The sequence below is a fragment of the Brachyhypopomus gauderio genome, chromosome 3 (genome assembly GCF_052324685.1).
Source record: "Brachyhypopomus gauderio isolate BG-103 chromosome 3, BGAUD_0.2, whole genome shotgun sequence".
Lineage (NCBI taxonomy): Eukaryota > Metazoa > Chordata > Actinopteri > Gymnotiformes > Hypopomidae > Brachyhypopomus > Brachyhypopomus gauderio.
Window position 1 is genome coordinate 32787213 of NC_135213.1, and position 20463 is coordinate 32807675.

The 20463-nt window shown below is 48.1% G+C and overlaps 1 protein-coding gene across 1 annotated transcript; it reads left to right on the forward strand.

The window, feature by feature from the left end:
• LOC143509209 (uncharacterized) lies at window positions 1-1394 on the forward strand. Its single transcript, XM_076997693.1, has one exon. It carries the CDS (start codon window positions 40-42, stop codon window positions 838-840), a length of 801 nt encoding a protein of 266 aa, XP_076853808.1. The 5' UTR covers window positions 1-39; the 3' UTR covers window positions 841-1394.
• Window positions 1395-20463: the final 19069 nt, after the last annotated feature.

Here is a 20463-nt window from a genome sequence, read left to right on the forward strand (position 1 = left end):
AGTGACGCACGAACAACATCCTCCTCGGTTCTTCCCAAAATGGCGGCGCCGAGAAGGAAGTACACAGTGGAGGAAAAGAGGGCGCTGCTCGAAATGTACGACCGGCTTCCCCGTATGGACCAAAAGAGCGCAGCGAGGAGACTAAACGTTTCCCAGCCGTTCCTGTCGAGGCTTCTCCGAAGCAGAAACTGTGTACTGAGCAACCGGAGCGCTCCCAGGGTAAACTCGGGCGTTATATGGGGCGAGACGTCGGGGCTGGAGTCGGCGCTGTGGCGGTGGGTCGACGTGTCCGAGAGGAGCGGCACCCCGGTGACCGTCGACATGATCCGCAGGAAAGCGAGAGAGCTGTCGCTGCGTATGGGCCTGGTGGACTTCAGGCCAAGCCCAGCCTGGTCCGACGGGTTCAGGAAACGAGTGGCTGTGAGTCAGGGGTGCCGTGTTTGCCCAGAGGACACGGATGGGCAGAACTGTGGCCCTCGGCGAGCCCCGCCGGACCGGGGGGACGGTGGCTGGACCGCGGGGGAGAAACGGTCCGGTACCGACGAACGAACAGAACCGTGTGAGCATCGCCCGGTTAAACGTGAGCACCGTGTCCTCGCCGCTCAGGTCAACGGCGGCGTGCAAACGATCGCGGTACCGTCGCTTCACCAAATGAAGGAGGCAATGAAGACGTTGGCTACCGGTTTATTGTACAGGGGCTTTTGTGACTTTAAGCTTCTCCATCAGTTTGAGAATGAAGTTGCAAATATCATCAAGACGTCGGTGGACCGGGGGGAATCGGCACAGTTTTGTAGCCCAACGGGACGTTGTGCAAAAACGTTGGATGAGGATGCAAGTTGAACTACCCGAATTGCATTTTTTCTAAACCGTTTACCACTTCAAACTTGAAATTAATGACTTGCATGGGATACATGCGCCATTGGAAGGCTGTTGGATTGTGTTTACGGCTGTGTAGTTGCCCACATCTAATACCGTCATTGCACACTGATGTAAGCATCTCTTCTGCAGTGGGTAAAACCAACATAAGTCTTGCGCTTATGTTTTCCACGAGGACCTCCCTGATTAACAATGCATAGGCTCAGAATTGTGGATATTATTTTAGCACATCTCCATGAGTATTCTCTACAAATCAAGTTTTTGAACTGCACCGGGCTTGCAATTAATGTTTAACAAGCGGTTCCTTTTGTGGCCGCACGAGGTCGCTATTCGCTAATTCGTATAATTATTTTATTTTTATTTACCCTCTCCAGCCCCCTACGCCCTTGTAGTGCACATTTTTGGTCTTTCATCTCTTATTACAATATACATGAATGTTGTAATGGGGTACAGGATTCCTTTATGTACACTTTCAATTGTGTAAAAAAAATAATTGTGAAAATAAAACATGTTGCATATTTGTACATGTCTTATAAAGCAGCATTATGTGGGCAACACATCATGGTTCTACATATTTAATGTGTTCACACTTAATATAACTGTGACATTGAGTTCTGTGAAACCTACATATTCATTTTCAGAGTTGTTTGATTTGCTTGAGCAAGCAAGTGTGCTCACAGCAAGCAAGAAATTCCTGTGGTTTGATGGAGCTCTCATGCTCAGAGTTGTGCAGTTTCTAACAAAGAGTGTTTGCTTTTGACACACCAGGCTCGCTCCCAGAAGCCTCGTATTGAGGCACGGTATGATCTCATTATTGCAGGGGCCACTGTTGTGCTAATGATTAATATGGTCCATGTTTCAGTGGCCTATTTAGAAGGCTTTACATAATGTAACAAATTAGGTTTAACCACTGTGGGGACAGATAATACTGTCCTCAGGCAGGAGAGGTAGAAAGAGCTTGTATGCCCTCATCTACGTAGTAACCATTGAACACATTTGACAGGATGATTTTGTGAGAAATATTTCTGCCCTAAGCATCAATGAAACTATGATGATAATAGTTGATTAAAATGTATGACAAATATTTTAAATAAATTCATGGTTATATAAAATGAAAAGCTTTTAAAACAACAAAAAATCTGGAAGACGGCAAAGGCAGCTCATGTTGACTGTATCCACAAGAAGACATAGGAATTACCAACCCCCATTGAGTAGCTTCGTGTAGCCTAATTTGCATAAACATGAGTAATTTATGAATAATAAATGTCCCTGTATTCAGTGTGATCCATTAATTTGCATATCACCATGCCACTAGAGTTATTTTTTCAGTGCTGTGCTATCATGAAGCACTAAGAACCTGCCTTAAACAGAATCAAAGGAAGTCCTTAAAAGGTGAGTATTTAAATCCTTTTTCCTCTTTCTCATCTGTCTGGTTTTCTCCCTGTTTTCCTCTCCAACAGCGATGTGCCACTCAAATTTTTCTGACCGTTGTGATTGTTGAGTAGGTGCTGGTTCAAGTAGATGCTTGCATGCGTCTGTTGAGGGGCTTGTCAGTATGTACAATACCTAGCATGCATATGTGCTGTGTGGTGTCAATTGCATAAACATGAAATTCTGCTGCATTATTGATGAGATACCGGCGCGGGTATATAGATAGCCGAGAAGGTGCCCAGACAGACGGAACGATGGCTTTGGTTTGTTCTTTGCCCACGTCTCTCACCTGGAGTCCTTCAAAGGTGGTGTCATATGTGTTCTTCCATCCGCTGCTCCAACCGGCTCTCTGCAGCTCTGGTATGAAGGTGGTAGCCTGCGTGTGGAGCTATGACAAGCAGGGTCCCCCACCCACCCGTGTGGAAGTGGTGTTTGCACTGAGCAACTGCTGATGGATAGTGTTTACCTCCAGCCACCTTATGTGGTCGCCCCTTTCTCGATCAACGCGAGGTCATTTGCATGATCTATTTGTCATGCGGCGGTAGTTTCTCCAGTGTCAGCAGAGCTTTTAGACCAGTAACGCAACCACTGTGCGTCTGTGTGGTTTGTAAATTGGCTGTAATGTCAGCTACTGTCTGAAGTGCTGGTAGATGCAGATTGTGTTCACTAGGGTCTTGCTGTTTGGTTTATTGCGAAGGCAACCAGGTGCTTTGCTTAGGTGACATCTCCAGTCAACTGGTGTTATGTTCCATTAGGATTTTTGATGTGCTAGTTGCATCAAACTGAACCCACCCCTCCCTCTCTCTCTCTCTCTCTCTCTCTCTCTCTCTCTCTCTCTCTCTCTCTCTCTCTCTCTCTCTCTCTCTCGTATGTTTAAACCCCATGTCATCATCATTATTTTTATTATTTATTTGAATGACTGCGTTTCTGCTCCATGCAGTTTGAAGGATGACATGTGTGCAGGGTACTGGGTCATAGCTGACCTGAGACCTGTGCTGAGCACTGTGGGACCGTGGTGTTCAAAGCCCCAGAGCAATGCTGGATGCATTACTGTCAGTGTGATGAACACCTGTGTGCATGTGTGCTGACACACCTCCCCGGCCAGGAGATCAAAGCCAAGAACACTTAAAGCTGCACCGGGTCATCAAATCAGCACCAGCGCCATCAACATGTGTGGGTGTGGGCGGCATGGGGCGTTTTTTTATCAGCATATAAATATGTCTGGCATGTGGGGAGGACGTGTCATATGGTGTTGGGTGCTGCGTCTTCAGATCAGCAGAGGTGTTGGAGTGTGATGGTGTCCAACCCACTGTGGGTTGGAGTGTGACTGTGTGTTGGAGTGTGACGGTGGGTTGGAGTGTGACTGTGTGTTGGAGTGTGACTGTGTGTTGGAGTGTGACTGTGTGTTGGAGTGTGATGGTGGGTTGGAGTGTGACTGTGGGTTGGAGTGTGACGGTAGGTTGGAGTGTGATGGTGGGTTGGAGGTGTGACTGTGTGTTGGAGTGTGACTGTGGGTTGGAGTGTGATGGTAGGTTGGAGTGTTATGGTGGGTTGGAGTGTTATGGTGGGTTGGAGTGTGACTGGGTTGGAGTGTGATGGTGTGATGGTGGGTTGGAGTGTGATGGTGTGTTGGAGTGTGATGGTGGGTTGGAGTGTGACTGTGTGTTGGAGTGTGACTGTGTTGGAGTGTGATGGTGGGTTGGAGTGTGACGGTGGGTTGGAGTGTGACGGTGTGTTGGAGTGTGACGGTGTGTTGGAGTGTGACTGTGGGTTGGAGTGTGACTGTGTGTTGGAGTGTTATGGTGTGTTGGAGTGTTATGGTGGGTTGGAGTGTTATGGTGGGTTGGAGTGTGACTGTGTGTTAGAGTGTGACTGTGTGTTAGAGTGTGACTGTGTGTTGGAGTGTGACTGTGTGTTGGAGTGTGACTGTGTGTTGGAGTGTGACTGTGGGTTGGAGTGTGACGGTGGGTTGGAGTGTGACGGTGGGTTGGAGTGTGACGGTGGGTTGGAGTGTGACGGTGGGTTGGAGTGTGACGGTGGGTTGGAGTGTGACGGTGGGTTGGATGTCTGACTGTGGGTTGGAGTGTGACTGTGGGTTGGAGTGTGACTGTGGGTTGGAGTGTGACTGTGGGTTGGAGTGTGACTATGGGTTGGAGTGTGACTATGGGTTGGAGTGTTATGGTGGGTTGGAGTGTTATGGTGGGTAGGAGTGTGACTGTGTGTTGGAGTGTGACTGTGGGTTGGAGTGTGATGGTGTGATGGTGGGTTGGATGTCTGACTTTGTGTTGGAGTGTGACTGTGGTTTGGAGTGTGATGGTGTGTTGGAGTGTGATGGTGTGTTGGAATGTGATGGTGTGTTGGAATGTGATGGTGTGTTGGAATGTGATGGTGGGTTGGAGTGTGATGGTGGGTTGGAGTGTGATGGTGGGTTGGAGTGTGATGGTGGGTTGGAGTGTGACTGTGGGTTGGAGTGTGACTGTGGGTTGGAGTGTGACTGTGGGTTGGAGTGTGATCGTGTGATGGTGGGTTGGATGTCTGACTGTGTGTTGGAGTGTGACTGTGGTTTGGAGTGTGACTGTGGTTTGGAGTGTGACTGTGGGTTGGAGTGTGACTGTGGGTTGGAGTGTGACTGTGGGTTGGAGTGTGACTGTGGGTTGGAGTGTGATGGTGGGTTGGAGTGTGATTGTGGGTTGGAGTGTGATTGTGGGTTGGAGTGTGATGGTGGGTTGGAGTGTGATGGTGGGTTGGAGTGTGATGGTGGGTTGGAGTGTGATGGTGGGTTGGAGTGTGATGGTGGGTTGGAGTGTGACTGTGGTTTGGAGTGTGTTGGTAGGTTGGAGTGTGACTGTGGGTTGGAGTGTGACGGTAGGTTGGAGTGTGACGGTAGGTTGGAGTGTGACGGTAGGTTGGAGTGTGACTGTGGGTTGGAGTGTGACTGTGGGTTGGAATGTGATGGTGGGTTGGAATGTGATGGTGGATTGGAGTGTGATGGTGTTTTGGAGTGTGATGGTGTTTTGGAGTGTGATGGTGTTTTGGAGTGTGATGGTGGGTTGGAGTGTGACTGTGGGTTGGAGTGTGACTGTGGGTTGGAGTGTGACTGTGGGTTGGAGTGTGATGGTAGGTTGGAGTGTGACTGTGGGTTGGAGTGTGACTGTGGGTTGGAGTGTGACTGTGGGTTGGAGTGTGACTAGGTTGGAGTGTGACTGTGGGTTGGAGTGTGACTGTGGGTTGGAGTGTGACTGTGGGTTGGAGTGTGACTGTGGGTTGGAGTGTGACGGTGGGTTGGAGTGTGACGGTGGGTTGGAGTGTGACGGTGGGTTGGAGTGTGACGGTAGGTTGGAGTGTGACTGTGGGTTGGAGTGTGATGGTAGGTTGGAGTGTGACTGTGGGTTGGAGTGTGATGGTAGGTTGGAGTGTGATGGTGGGTTGGAGTGTGATGGTGGGTTGGAGTGTGATGGTAGGTTGGAGTGTGATGGTGGGTTGGAGTGTGATGGTGGGTTGGAGTGTGATGGTGGGTTGGAGTGTGACGGTGGGTTGGAGTGTGACGGTGGGTTGGAGTGTGACTGTGGGTTGGAGTGTGACGGTGGGTTGGAGTGTGACGGTAGGTTGGAGTGTGATGGTGGGTTGGAGTGTGATGGTGGGTTGGAGTGTGATGGTGGGTTGGAGTGTGATGGTGGGTTGGAGTGTGACGGTGGGTTGGAGTGTGACGGTGGGTTGGAGTGTGACTGTGGGTTGGAGTGTGACGGTGGGTTGGAGTGTGACGGTGGGTTGGAGTGTGACGGTGGGTTGGAGTGTGACGGTGGGTTGGAGAGTGATGGTGGGTTGGAGTGTGATGGTGGGTTGGAGTGTGATGGTGGGTTGGAATGTGATGTTAGGTTGGAGTGTGACTGTGGGTTGGAGTGTGACTGGGTTGGAGTGTGACTGTGGGTTGGAGTGTGACGGTGGGTTGGAGTGTGACGGTGGGTTGGAGTGTGACGGTGGGTTGGAGTGTGACTGTGGGTTGGAGTGTGATGTTAGGTTGGAGTGTGATGTTAGGTTGGAGTGTGATGGTCCCAGGCAGACGAGGGCTTTCAACCACTGAGCTCCACGGTTGTTGGAAGTATGCTTGCTTGTGAAACGTCACAGACCTACGGACTTAAGCCAGAGGATCCCTTGCAATGTGAACATGGCAAAAGGTCCCGGCAAGGTGTCCACCCAATGATCATCATGAGGTTTTGGGGACGAGATCCCTAGAAAATACACAACAACCTTCCTTGAGGTTCCAAGTGTGTGATGTAGGGTATAGGGAGAATTTTTCTTATGATTTCACTTGTCCTGTCTGCGTTCCACTGAAACGGTCATGTGTTCCAGCCATGTACCTGACGCAGTTAACAGGGAACAAATGCAGACCCCCCCCCCCCCCACCCCCCAACCGCATTTTCGCCTGCTTTTTATGCAAAATTAATGCGCCCCGCCCCGCAACGGCATGATTTAATTTCTCCCTTTCATTTTCGGGTGGTCTGTTGCCATGGTGACTGTCGGAAGGGGGTGGCGTGGGGTGGGGTGGGGGGGGGAGCCTGTTGTGACATTAGCAGCCTCGACGGGGGACGAGCGAAACCTTCCCCACCAATCACGGGGCGGGCGAATTACGTGACCTCATCAGCCTCGCTGCCCACATGCTGACGAGCTGGTCCGGTGCCAGGGCCAGACATGGCGTGGGGGTGGGAAGGAGTGGGGGGGGGGGGCACGCCCGCTGTAGAAGGTGGGCGCACGGTTTAGTCCTCTTGTAGTAACCAGATTGGCAGACAAGGGGCACCAGTGTAAACGTCTGATTGAAATGTGAAGGACTTTTACATTTTAAAAGGCAACAGGCAGAATATAAAAAAACATGGCTAGAAATATATCGTTTATAAAAAGACAGAAACAGGAGTACTGTGCCCCCCGCAACACCATTGGCTTGTTCTTCGGGTTTCGACAAAGGGGATTGAACCAGACTGAGATGGCGTCATGCTAACCTGGCCAGCAATGACCATGTTGCCACCCAGATCATGTTGACTCCGATGACAAAGTATGTGCATGTGTGGATGGGTGTGTGTATGTGTGTGTGCATATGGGTGGGTTTGTAGATGTGTGTATGTGTCTGTGCAAATGTGCATGCGTGTGGGTGTGTGAATGTGTCTGTGCATATGTGTGTGGGTGGATATGTGCTTGTGTGTGGTTGGGTGTGTTGACGTGTGTATGTGTCTGCATATGTGTGCTTGTGGGTGGGTGGTTGTATGTGACTGTGCATCTGAGTGTATGTGACTGTGCATCTGTGTACGTGTGTGTGTGTTTTCATTTCCCTCCTCTTTGTCTCCTGATGGAGGAATATGCCTGACTGGCAATTCAGATGTGGAACCCAAAATGTGTCAGGTTGGCATAAAGTGCCTCCACCCCTCACTCCCACCCCCGAACACCGCAGCCCCCCCCCCCCCCAACCCCAAACACAAACACGCGCGTGCGCCTCATCCTCTGTTCTCCACCCTCCCTTCCTAATTGGGCTTTGTGTCTGCCCCACACTCTCGTGCAGTGCGTCTCATTTGCATCCTGCCTCGGCCCGATCTCCAGCATCATGGCGGAGGGCTAAATGAGAGACACAGACCCACTTTACGTGCCTCGCATTATAATCGCCCTGCCTACTGCCAGTGTCTCCATCAGTGCCCCCCCCCTCCCCCCACGCTGTTAAATGGAACGGAAGAGCAAGAGCAGCTGAGCTTGAAGCAGGTGACCACGATGGACCGTGTCCATGTTGTCAAAGACGAGCGTGGTAATCTCAGACGTGTTTCATAATCATGATGTCTGACATTGAGAGCTCTGTGACAGGAGACGGTCCGCACGGCGGTACACGGACTGTGATCTCTGCCGTCGCGTCGGATGCTTCTTCGATGTGCATTTATGATTTTGCTCTACAGGCTGATCGAACAGCAGTCACAGACTTGACTTCTTCAGGATCTGAGTGGGTGTGGAAGAGGCGAGGGGTGGTGGGGGGTCTGGGGGGGGGGGGGGTCTGGGGGCGATCATGTGAGAATCCAATCCGCCACAGTACACAGCGCCTGCCACATATCCCGAATGAGCCCTTTATATCAGTGTAGCATGTCCACACCTCCTCAGATAGCCAGCCCGCACTTGAGAGATGCATGTCCGGCCCTGCTTGAATAATGCGCGGACTGACCGCGTTCCGGGTTTCTGACCCTATATGTGCGAGGATGTGTGTGCAGGTGGGTGTGTTGCGACACAAACACCGCCATTAGATGGTGAAGAACGAAGGACAAAGACTGAGCAGGTTTTTTTTTAATGTTGTGGTATTTTTAGAAACGTCGCCCCTGGTCACTGTGTAACACGTCTTTGTTAGGATGTATTTAAGTGTTTATGGAAATTTCCATCGTCTGTGTATAATGTGGTCAAATGCAAAAAAGTATTCTGATGAGGTAGATATTTTATTTGGGAATGTTTCCTTCGAATAATCTTCAGACCACAGATATATGTTGTTTCACTGTGTTGTACTGATTGTATATGTTTCTTTTTCGTTCCCTTAGCAGTTTTTTTACGGTATTTGTTTCATGTTTGTGAGGAAACGCCAAGAGTTTGTTCAGTTCTGTTGGAATGGATGGAGTTTAAGATTACTCAGTCGATAACTAACTGCCTGTGAAGTTTTTAGGAGAAAACATTCAGTTTTATTTATTTATTGCTGAAAATTTGTGAAAAATTTATTTGTCACAGCTAAGGTGTGTGTGTGTGTGTGTGTGTGTGTGTGTGTGTGTGTGTGTGTGTGTGTGTGTGTGTGTGTGTGTGTGTGTGTGTGTGTGTGTGTGTGTGTGTGTGTTAGAATATAAAACAATTTGCAGATCGCCCCCTGGTGGTAATAAGGAGGAAGATATTTTGTTGGCGTCATCCTATTATTCTGCTATGCAGAAATCATTCTTTTGTTCACATCAATGCATAAACTTTTTATTACTTCAGTGCTAGGCAAGATTTGTATTATTATTATAAAAGTTCGATTATTATGTGACCATATCATGGCTATTTGCAAAATTCAAAGCTTTTGAAATGTCAAAACGGCTAAACATTCTCCACCCCATCATATGCGTTAACGATAAAATATGTTATAAAATAAACTTTGGACATGAATATTGAGAAGACACCCATGATCATATCCCCACTGACCACTAGAGGACGCCATGATATAATTGTTGGCAAGAACAGTTGTCCTCAGATATGTCCAGTTTTGATGATCTTCCTGAATGTTCTCCCCTCTCACTCCATTCTCCCACGCTGACAAAACTACCAGACGTCATCCAAGGCTGTCCCTGTCCCTGTCCCTGTCCCTGTCCCTGTCCCCGTGTGCGCGCGCGTTTCTCCAGTAACACCTACAACAGCATTAACAGCGGACTGGGAGTTTGCCTCGCAAACGGCCGACACTTTGCAGCGCTGTGGTGATTAGTCCCTGCTGATGGAGCAGTTGGACAGGACAGGCCACTCTTCTCTCTTGCTCCATTCGTTTTCTCGCTCCTTTACGCCCTGAAAGAGACCAAATGGATCACAGCAGGTGAAAGTAAAGAAACTGTAAGGGACGCCCCTTTGGTCAGCCTTTCATGGCATCACAATGTCTCGGACCACCTCCTCCGCTCGCTCGGCTCCTACCTGATTAACGCTCTTCCTGTGAGCCTTTGATAGAGGGTGCAAAACCAAAATCAACAAAAGCCCTATGAAACCCCCTTAAAACGACAAACCCCTTTTAGAGGCAGACTTCAATTGCAAAGAGGAAGCTTTTGTTTTGTGTGTGTGTGTGTGTGTGTGTGTGTGTGTGTGTGTGTGTGTGTGTGTGTGTGTGTGTGTGTGTGTGTGTGTGCGTGTGTGAGAGAGAGACACAGAGAGAATGAATATGTGTATAAATGTGAAAGCACGGAGGATAAAAGACATCTTTTAAACGTGTAAATGTAAGAGATTGCTTGCAATAATTAATTCGTGATTTTGTATTGGGAATAGTTTTCACTCCCACTGTCTCTTTCATTGGTGAGATGTATACACTCCTTTTGAACGTTTATGAAATGCAAAAATGATTCAGTGCAATTATATCTTTTAATCTTTGCATTGTAGCCTGCACAGAGAACACAAACTGGAAATACGTTTTCTGTTTCTTTTGATCATCTGGATTTGCAACATTTTTTTTGGTTGTTGTTGCAACATTTAGTTCCCCAAGACTCTGAGCAGAGCGATGACGACTGCGGATGACACAATCTTGGAGTATACCGAGCCTCTAATTCTGTTCTGAGCTGTTCGTTGTTCAAACACTGTTAAAGTGTGTGTTGTCTCATACACACGTGTAAGTGACTTTGAACACGGTTACGGTACGTTTTATTGCTTGAAGTTCAGTTTAGTGTGAATTAGTGATTGGTGCAGAGAAATACAGGATTCTTTATCTTTAACAGGTTTTCTTGATTCTTCTCTTTATTTGGGTTTGTTTGAGCTAGATGGGTGTGTGTGTGTGTGTGTGTGTGTGTGTGTGTGTGTGTGTGTGTGTGTGTGTGTGTGAGATACAGTAGGCCTACACAGTCATACACTATAAAACTATTGTTCTGTCTTTTGCGTAAGGATTTGTTACATCTGTCCCATGTGGAGATGATTTATTCCCTCTCTCCTCCTCACCGATATTCTCCAGTTCCTGACAATTATGCTCTATGATCCTTTGATCAGTTCAGTGATTCGTTCTGGGTCTGGAACCTGCATCAAATCTCTCACTGGTTTTTGCACTGTGCAAAATCATAGTTTTAAATTCACATTGTATATTATGCTACATAATGTATGATACTGCAAAGTCTGCTGTCTGTAAATAGTGACAAATCGTGTTCTGTTCATAATGTGGATGTGGTGTTTAAAGGGATTTTACTGCGAACAGATAAAATCTTAGGACTCCTGTAGCTTAAAGGTTCAAATCATAGTGTCATATAGTAAATCACATTTACTGGTACCAACAGCCCTTGCCCACATACACACACACAAGCTCCAATTAAATGTAACTCCTTTGTTGGCCTATTGATTAAGTATGATTAGTATGATTAAAAAAGGCACTGTATCTGGTTGCTTTAAATTCTTTGTTTTTTTATGACAAAATAGTAAGAATAATAAGCCACAATGAAGTAAAAAGATTTATTTCAGTGTAATTTGAAGCAAACAAAAGAGATTCAAATTGATTTAACATATTCAGTTTATTTCTGGGAGTGCTGTATGGTGACCTTCTTGTGTGGGCAGTTCTGAAGCCCTATCAAGTACACACTTCATTTCTTAGTTATTTTATTATTAGGTGAATTAGGGACGTCTGTGAGAAAACAAATAATAATAGTATGTGAAGTAATTTACACACAGAGCTATTTGGTTGCACCTATTTTGTGCTAAAAAAGGACTACATTTCCATTCTAGCACTGATTATTCATTTGATAAAAGATGAACTATCACAAAGCGATGGATAAATATAACAGTATGTGAGAGTCAGAGACTCTTTGTAAGTGTTTGATTCAGAAATTTTATCATAAATGTAGTTTAGTCCATTTAAAATAAAGCAGACTGCATATAGATTCTGACAAGAATTTTTTTAAGGTCTATTTACAGATAGTGATCTTGGCGTATCAATGACGATGTGTGAAAAGGGATTAAATGTACTGTAGTGGCTTCAGGGTTTTTTTTCCTATTCTGCAGCAAGGCGAGAGTTTTTGAAGACGATGACACTTAAGTGTCAGTATTCTCTTTTCATGTCAGTTCTTCAGCAACAGTAACTTAAAAAAAAAAACAAAAGCAACCTGCCTTTGACATTGACACACCTGATGCGATGGATGAACAGGTCACGTCAGTATCATGACACGCACTCACACTCGCGCGTGAGACGCACACGCATACACCGCCCGTCCCGTGGTCACCTCAAGGCCGGCCGTCAGGCACTGGCAGGCGGACGTGACGCCGTGGCTCTTCACACTAACATAGCTTTGCTGACAGGAGTCTGACAGCGCCAGGCTGCAGGGCGGAGGGGGGCGGAGGGGGGCGGGTGGGGGCGGCTGTGGGGGTGGGAAGGGCTATCGACCACTTTGCCGGCCCGTCACGGTGAGAGCACGAGCGGGTGTCCGCGACTCCGCCCCCCCTCCCGCCCACCCACCCATCCCACTTCCAGATCAAAACATGCTCCCAGCCAAGCCTGTCTGACCCCCCGGACACGGATCACTGTGCCCCAGTGGTGCTGGTACGGATACATGGAGCGCCGTGGTGGGTCCAGAATGACAGCCGCAGTTAAAAAAGATGTTGACAGTAAACAGGCGTAACCTGATTTGCCTAAGTTTGTTTAGCTGAGCTGCACGTGCAAAGGCCAATAAGCCAATGGCTCCAGGCAAGGCTTCCATTCCCCAGTGCGTATTAAAGATTATAGTCATACAGGCTCTGTGGCAAATATTTCAAAAGATGTTCCTACAGCAGCATACATGTATGGCCAGATATATATCTAAGGCCTATAGGTCCTATATGTGTGATCCACACACCAAACCATCATTTCCATAGATCAGGTGTGGTGATCATTATGTGCATGACAGTGATGAAGTAAACTGGTCTGTTAGCTCTCACACCGACTAGACTACTGGATGGATGTGTTTCCTAACACACATCTGCAGCACCGAGTCACATCTTTGCATGGTCGTCCTGTCAGAATCTTTGAAACTTCCCTTCAGAACGACGGGTGAAGTAGGGATGCGCCCGCGGGCACCTATGTAAAAAAAACCAGAACGTTCTGCGACCGACAGAACGCTGTGCCGTGAATGACGAGTCCGGGTTCGGCCGGGGTCTAAAGGCGGCCGTCTGTTTTTGCCTCGCGTCGTTGCGCGTCGGAAGCGAGACGTGAGGCGTCCCGGCTCCTCTGGCACGGCGGGCGCGGGAGACGCGCTCAACAACTTCCCTTGAAGTTCTGAGAGACGTCGGCGAAGGCGGCGGCCACCGAAGCAGGTAACCTCGTCGTCGCCTGACAGACGGAGAGCGAGGCGGCGAGCCTTGTTGGAAGCCCCTCGCTCGTTAGCAGCAAAAACCTCTCAGCTCTGCTTTAATGAAGGCTAGACGTCTGTGACCATATGAAAAAGAAAAAGAAAAAAGCATTATGTGTAGGGACGTGGGCGAAAAGGGCGGGAAAAAATATCAAAACAAATGATGACGTCTTCAAAGGTTTTCCATTATGGAGCACTCAGGGGCCTTAGTCAGAGATGAGAGTGGAGGAGAGGAGAGGGGAGGAAAGGAGAGGAGAGAAGAGGGGAGGAAAGGAGAGGAGGAATATAATGATACAAAGGATGAAGAGAAAGACTGACTTGAAAACAAAGAAGATGTTAAAAAAATGAAGATGGAAGAAACATAACCATCAGAGGAAGATGTAGAAGAGCAGACAAAAATCAGACAAGGCTTGTCCGTCCAGGCGTGTCCTCTGTATGGCTCTCAACCTGCTGAGACCCCCTCCTCCATCATAATCTGATCTTAAGCACCAGGGGGGGACCCTGGTCTTACCTTTGGGCCCTCTCAGTGTGAAGCGGGGATTATCAAAGAGTGTGGGTTCCTCCCTTCCTCTCTGAGAAGACGACCCAGCCGACCTTCTCTCTGGCCCAGGAGGAGCTGGGAGGAGACCCATCTCCGCCTGGCAGCTACCAGGCGCCCGTCGGGAGGAGGCAGCCGCCTGCCACTGGGTGAGAGGAAAGGTGGTTAGGGTCACGGAGCCTCGTAGACAGGCATGAAAGGCCGGCGCCATTGCCTGTCACTCCCTCGCTCACATCAAAGGTCCAGAGAAGAGACGCCCTTCACCAGGGACCCGCTCATGAATATATCCTCGCACGCCGGCCTCTCCAGAGGTCCCTCTCGGCCTCCCAGATCACAGTAGCCCCTCGACAGCCATCAGCAGAGCCAATGAAAAAGGTAGAATTACCCAGAGCTCCAGGAATGGCACGGTAAAGCCGTGCTTGCCTGCTGATCTTCGAAATCCTAATTACGCGAGGAGCCCGTATCGTGAGAGCCACGCGAACCTTAGCCGCCTACCGCAGAAAGCCGCGTACCGCAGAAATTCGTCTTAACGTACCCACTAAGCATACGCGCCTGACTGCTGATCCGCTTTGCGCCGGTTTAACATGGGGTCTGAGAGGCGAGTCCCCGATTTTGAAAGACACACAGTGGACACCCATCTGGACCTGCCCAAACCGTGCACACTCTCTCTGGAAGAATCTGTTTGGATGAAAGCATCATGTGACTACGATGGTGGAGAGCTGTGCCTCAGCATGCAGGCCTGGAGGGGCCCACTGTGTGGCCCTCTTCTCCCTCGCGCTCTTCTTAATCCTCCGGCTAATAAGTTCATAGCCAGGCCATATGCTCGGGGGCTGTTTTGGAGGGGGGAGGTGTCGCCCCATGCCACTTACACCGGGCCGGCCCATTTCTCAGGTACCTCCCCCGCCGTCCGACCCTTTGTCTGGGCGGATCAGTCCACTCCACACCATGAATGGGCTGAATTGATTAGCGCGCACCGTATAATTGTCAGCAAATCCCACCCCCGCCCTTCACCCCCCCCCACACACACACACCCGAATCATTTCCCATCCATTTGAAAAGGACAACGTTCGTTCTCGTTCTTCCCTCCTGTGTCTACCACGTCCTTTTCTTTTAATGCCATTCGGTTTGCATCTACCCCCCTCCCCAACTCAAACCCAAACCCAAACCACCCCCCCCCTTCATGTGGAAGAGAAAAAGGACATGGTGGGGGGGGGGGGGGGGGGGGGCAAAAAAAGGGAACAAATACTTCTGTGGCCCTGCACCCCCCTACTGACACTCTGGAGCGGGATGAAAGCGGCCGGCGGGTGGTCGTGTTCTAATCTGCCACCCTGTGGTCCGGACGGCGTAGCGGCCCGAACGCTTACCTGGCCGGCACAGCCAGCCCCAGGGAGAGGCAGGAGGAGCCCGGTCCGTGGGGGATGGGGTGGGGATAAAGAGTGAAAGGGAGCCGCGGGGTGCGTCAGGGCCGGACTCCGGGCCCAGGCGCCAACCCCGGCCGCCCCTGCCGCTCAGCCCATTCACACAGGAGGCCCGGAGGTCCGGGCTGGGCCAAAAGTCTGGCATGCTTGCTAATACTGCTTGCCAGCATGGACCAGGGCATCTAGGGGCGATCAAGTGTTCAGTGTCCCAGACAAAGAGCTTTTTTAAATCACTAGTGTCTGTATTTCAACACCTTCTAACCAGGGTCAGGGTTCATGAGGTGGACTCTGACTTTCTTGGAGAATAAAAGAATAAAGTCCATAGATCTTTTCAGGGACACCAACTGTTCGCTCAAGGAATGGGCAAAAAAGGAGGTTTTCGACCCTATCCATATTGGAATGACCAAAAATGTGCTATGACATTGGTATGATAACAGCAATATAAAGTCTTCAGTGCAGGCAGTTTAGAATAACATTTTTCTTTTGATGTGCAAAAGAATGTGTTTGATATGCTTATCAATCTCTGACTTGTGTTTCCCATTTATTATTATGGATGTCTTTTTTTTAAATCAAAGATCTTGTTGGATTGTTTAATGATATATTCTGATTTATCAGAACCAACTGGGCAATTGAACTTGATTGTTTCATATCATCTATGGTCCCCGTGACTCTGTCCTCGTGACTCTGTCCTCGTGACTCTGTCCTCTTGACTCTGTCCTTGTGACTCTGTCCTCGTGACTCTGTCCTCTTGACTCTGTCCTCGTGACTCTGTCCTCTTGACTCTGTCCTCATGACTCTGTCCTCGTGACTCTGTCCTCTTGACTCTGTCCTCGTGACTCTGTCCTCGTGACTCTGTCCTCTTGACTCTGTCCTCGTGCACACCACCATTCTTTATCCCTCCCAGCCATTGGAAGCTAGCGTGGAAGTCTCCTTTGGGAATAGGTCATAGGTCCATGGTCGTTAGGGTTGTGACCTCGAAGCATTGCCCCGATGACCGGACATGTTCCGGCCCTTATGGGGTCACAGGCAGAGTTCTACCAAGTGGTTTGGACTAACAAGACCTTTTGTCCATTTTAAAGGATGACCCCTGCCATGGACACAGCTAGTAATGGCTTGACCTTGGAATATAGTCAACGTCAACGAGCCTGAAATGAGTTGATGGATTAAGTGCTCAGTGATCAGTGCTTGCTTTGGGGCAATGAAGTCTTGTGTGATAGTGTATAAGAATAATATACTTATAAAACCTTTATAAAATGACGGATGGGCATTTAGTCAGGAAATTAAAGGCATTAATAATAGATTAGATAATCAGAAGTGAGACATGCAATATTTTTTCATAATAACTAGTCAACCTTTCATAAAAAAATGACAAAATAGCAGGAATTCATATAATACCTAAATATATAGTAAATTGTTAAAGACGGATTCTCAAATTTTGTATAACACTATCCTTAATGGAAGTCATTGAAAATGATCAGTTATTATGTCAGCATTGATCTTTACCAGAGGAAACAGCTTTTATATTACCAGACATAGTTACTTTTAAGTGCCGTGCAAATAGCTAGTCTTTGCCTCACAAAGGGGGTTTGTGGCATGGCAAAAGCCTCGGTCAAAGGTCAGATCAGTATTGACCATTAAACCAACTGAATACGTACTGGTGGAGATAGCCGTGTCCATGGGAAGATCCCTTTCCCTTTCAAAACGGTTCATTTTACCAACCCACTGATCTAATGGACAACTCCCACCATATGGAGGCCAGCAAGCCAGGGTGGCTATTGGACATCTATTAGGTCAGAGGTTAAACGACCAAGACTGTTAAACATGAGACAGTCATCAGTAAAGTATCTGAGTGGCCTTCACTGACTAATGCCCATAAAACAGTTGCAAAAAAAACTGAAATCTACATAATTTTCCTAAAACAAATATACTATATTAGATTTAAAGATATTTGCTTGGTTATGGTTATTAATGGACTACCTTTGTACCAGTGCAAAACTCTCCTAACCAGAGATGCCAGGTGACATTTACACAGATGCATGCCCAGTGGGGACTTTAGGGCTAAAGACATTTCTCCATGATGGCATATGAATATGTTTAACTAAGTGTTTTTTTGTTTGGCCATCCTCTAATGATTAAAAAGCACTCCCATGAGACAGTGTTCAAAGGTCACCAACCTGCATGGTCTTCCTGATGGGAAGACATATTTTGACGTATCCCCCCCCCCCCCCCCCCCCACACACACACACACACACACACACACACACACACATTCCTCAATGCTATTGTCCCATGCAGAGAGGCTCTACTTGAGGTTGACCCCAGTGAGGGTGGAGTTGGGCATGGAGACGGCCCTGGGCTGCCTCCCCCTGTCACAACGGGTAAGCCCCCTCAATGGATCCCTGAGATCCAGGCAGAACTGGGAGTGGTGGACTTGACCAGGACGGCATGTGGTCATTTTCCGGCTTGCTGCTCTCCTAAAGGCCCCTGGAGCACAGGGACTTAGAATAGAACACTCCGGGTGGGGGCTTTAGTGTGTGTGTGTGTGTGTGTGAGAGAGAGAGAGAGAGAGAGAGAGAGAGAGAGAGAGAGAGAGAGAGAGAGAGAGACTGGGTATATATACAGAAGAATTGCTGCCAAGATATAGTGGAAATGAGGTGAGGTCACTGCAGCGCTGATGTCATCACAAGATGGCACAACTGTTTAGGATTGGTTGACCTATTCACCGAGGAGCCAATAGTGAGGAGGCACTAACATTCATATTACACTTAAACGAAATGGAAAGCTACAATTCTTAATATTCTCTGATGAATTTCAAGATTAATCTATTTGACAAAGCATGAACAATCATATGTGTTAACTCTAGCTGAAGAAATGCCACAAGTTGTTCCAAATAAATGCAGAAGCTTAAAAGAAAAAACATTGCTCGTTATAATCTGCAATTCCTCTACAATAATTCTACAACAAGATAATGTTTACCCAAAAGGACTGTTTGGACTGTGTGATGTATTTACTTACACATCATGGACAAACAGTCAAGAAATGTTGGTTTACAAATGACAATGACATGAAGTCCTTATGAAATATCACAAATTTCCCTCCAGGGATTAATTAGTGTTGCACAATGGATCTAATGTTCAAATTAAGATGTTTACCTTAAACGTTATTCATCAGAGCCAGGGGAGAGGGATTGTTCTTCGATAAGAATAATATTAAGACATTATTTATTAATAAAGTGTCAAAAATGTTCATCCAGTTCCAGAGCTGCGGAAACTAGATTTCCTATAATGATCAGATTGCTGGAGATGATTCCTTCATTTTCAGCCATCTTCTCACCTCCCACTCCCATAAACACACCAGGCTCTTCATCCTAAAGCCTGTCCAGCCAAAGCAGAGAGATTTATCAGCGACCTCTAGCCATGATGACAGGGTAAATATTCATGCTAGACATCCAAGGTTCCCTGCACAATTACTGCCACGGTTTGCCCCGATGGCCCTGCCGGTTAAATTCTTAAAGGGATTATTTGGTGAGATGAATGAGGCCAAAGTACTGAAGGGCATCCCAGCATTCTTCCAACAAAGCTGCCGCTGTGATTGGTTCAATATGGATTCTGACCAATGGGACAAGTGGGAAATGAGACCAGGCCTTAAACTAATTTGGACCTGGTGATTGGAGATTGGCACTATCAAGTACTGGCAGGCTGCATTCATTGACAATTTAGATGACTTTGTTAGCATGAAGCTAGTGTTCACATCCATAAAAAGGGAAACCAGGTATTATGCTATAATATGGTCAGTAAAATGTCCCCAGTGTCAGAGATCTCCTTGCTTGGTCAAAACGCCTTTGGAATTTTGAAGGTTTAGTAGTATCACTGGAATTATGTGACTCAAACATTCACCCACAGTTGCAGAAGCTGCTTTGACAAATTTGAACATATTTGACATTGTCCTCATGTATGTTTATAAGACACATGAGCACATACACAGGAGATACACAGTTGGCCTTTCAGTGTGTCCGAGAGGCATGTTTACTGTATATAACCAAAGGTATATGGTATTGTTATGGCATGTGTGTGTGTGTGTGTGTGTGTGTGTGTGTGTGTGTGTGTATGTGTTACTGTGCATGTTTGTGTACTTCTGTGTATGCGTGTGTGTGTGCTCGCGCGCGCGCGCGTGCTTTGTGTCACACTGAGAGCTCCTCCCGAGAGTCACTGCGCCACACCAGGGTGCATGCAGCTGCGCTGGCTTTCATCTCCTTAGGAACCCGACGGGAGGTCGCCGTGTTTATGCGCGTGTATGTGTCTGTGACCGCGTGAGAGCGCGCGCGCGTGTATTTGTGAAAGAAAGCAGGGGGGTGTAGCGTAGTGTATATTTTGAAATAAATTAAGCGAGACACAAAAAAAACAGCATTTCAGTACACACCGCTGTAGCCTACTTTGATTTGCTTATACATTTTTAATTAATTTGTGTTTCAATGCTACTGGCGGTAAAATTATGTAATAGTGTGCTTTTTATAGTTTTAGAGTTCTTTGTGGAAATCAAAGCGTGTATGCAAGAGCCGCAGAGAAAGGCAGAAACCCAAATGTGAATGACTCATCTGTCTCTTTCCCGTCAGAACTACGTACTGCTGCCAGTGCCCAAATACTTTGCACATGAGAGACGTGTTTGTAGCGTGAGTGCTCATCTCCTCTCCCCACGTCAGCCGTCCAATGCAGCTCTCCTTCCAGCTGCGCGTTCCGGGGGAGGGAAACGCGCGCGAGAGCGGCCACACACGAACCTCCGCGGCCGCCCACGGCTACGGCGCGAACCGCTGATCCTCGCGCGCCGCTCGCACTCCCAGACGCAGCCCGCGGCCGCGCGGAGCGCTTTGGCCCCCGCGGTGTGGCGCGAGGCGGGAGCCAGTGTCTGCCGCAGGGGGGCTCTCGCCTCTGGATCTGGGCGCTGTGTCTTTCCTTGCTTTGATTCGGCCGGTCCCAACCCGCCCTGCGCGTTTGAACTCTCCTTCCTCACTTCAGTGAGTACCGTGGGCTTGGAAGTCGTTTCGTTCAAGGCTTAACTGCAATTGGGATGACGCTGGCAACCTTTAATAATGTATGGAATACATAGAGTAGCCCTATCCCCAAAACCCCATAAGCTGTTCTTTTGGCAGTTCTGCTGAGGGAGGTTGAAGTGT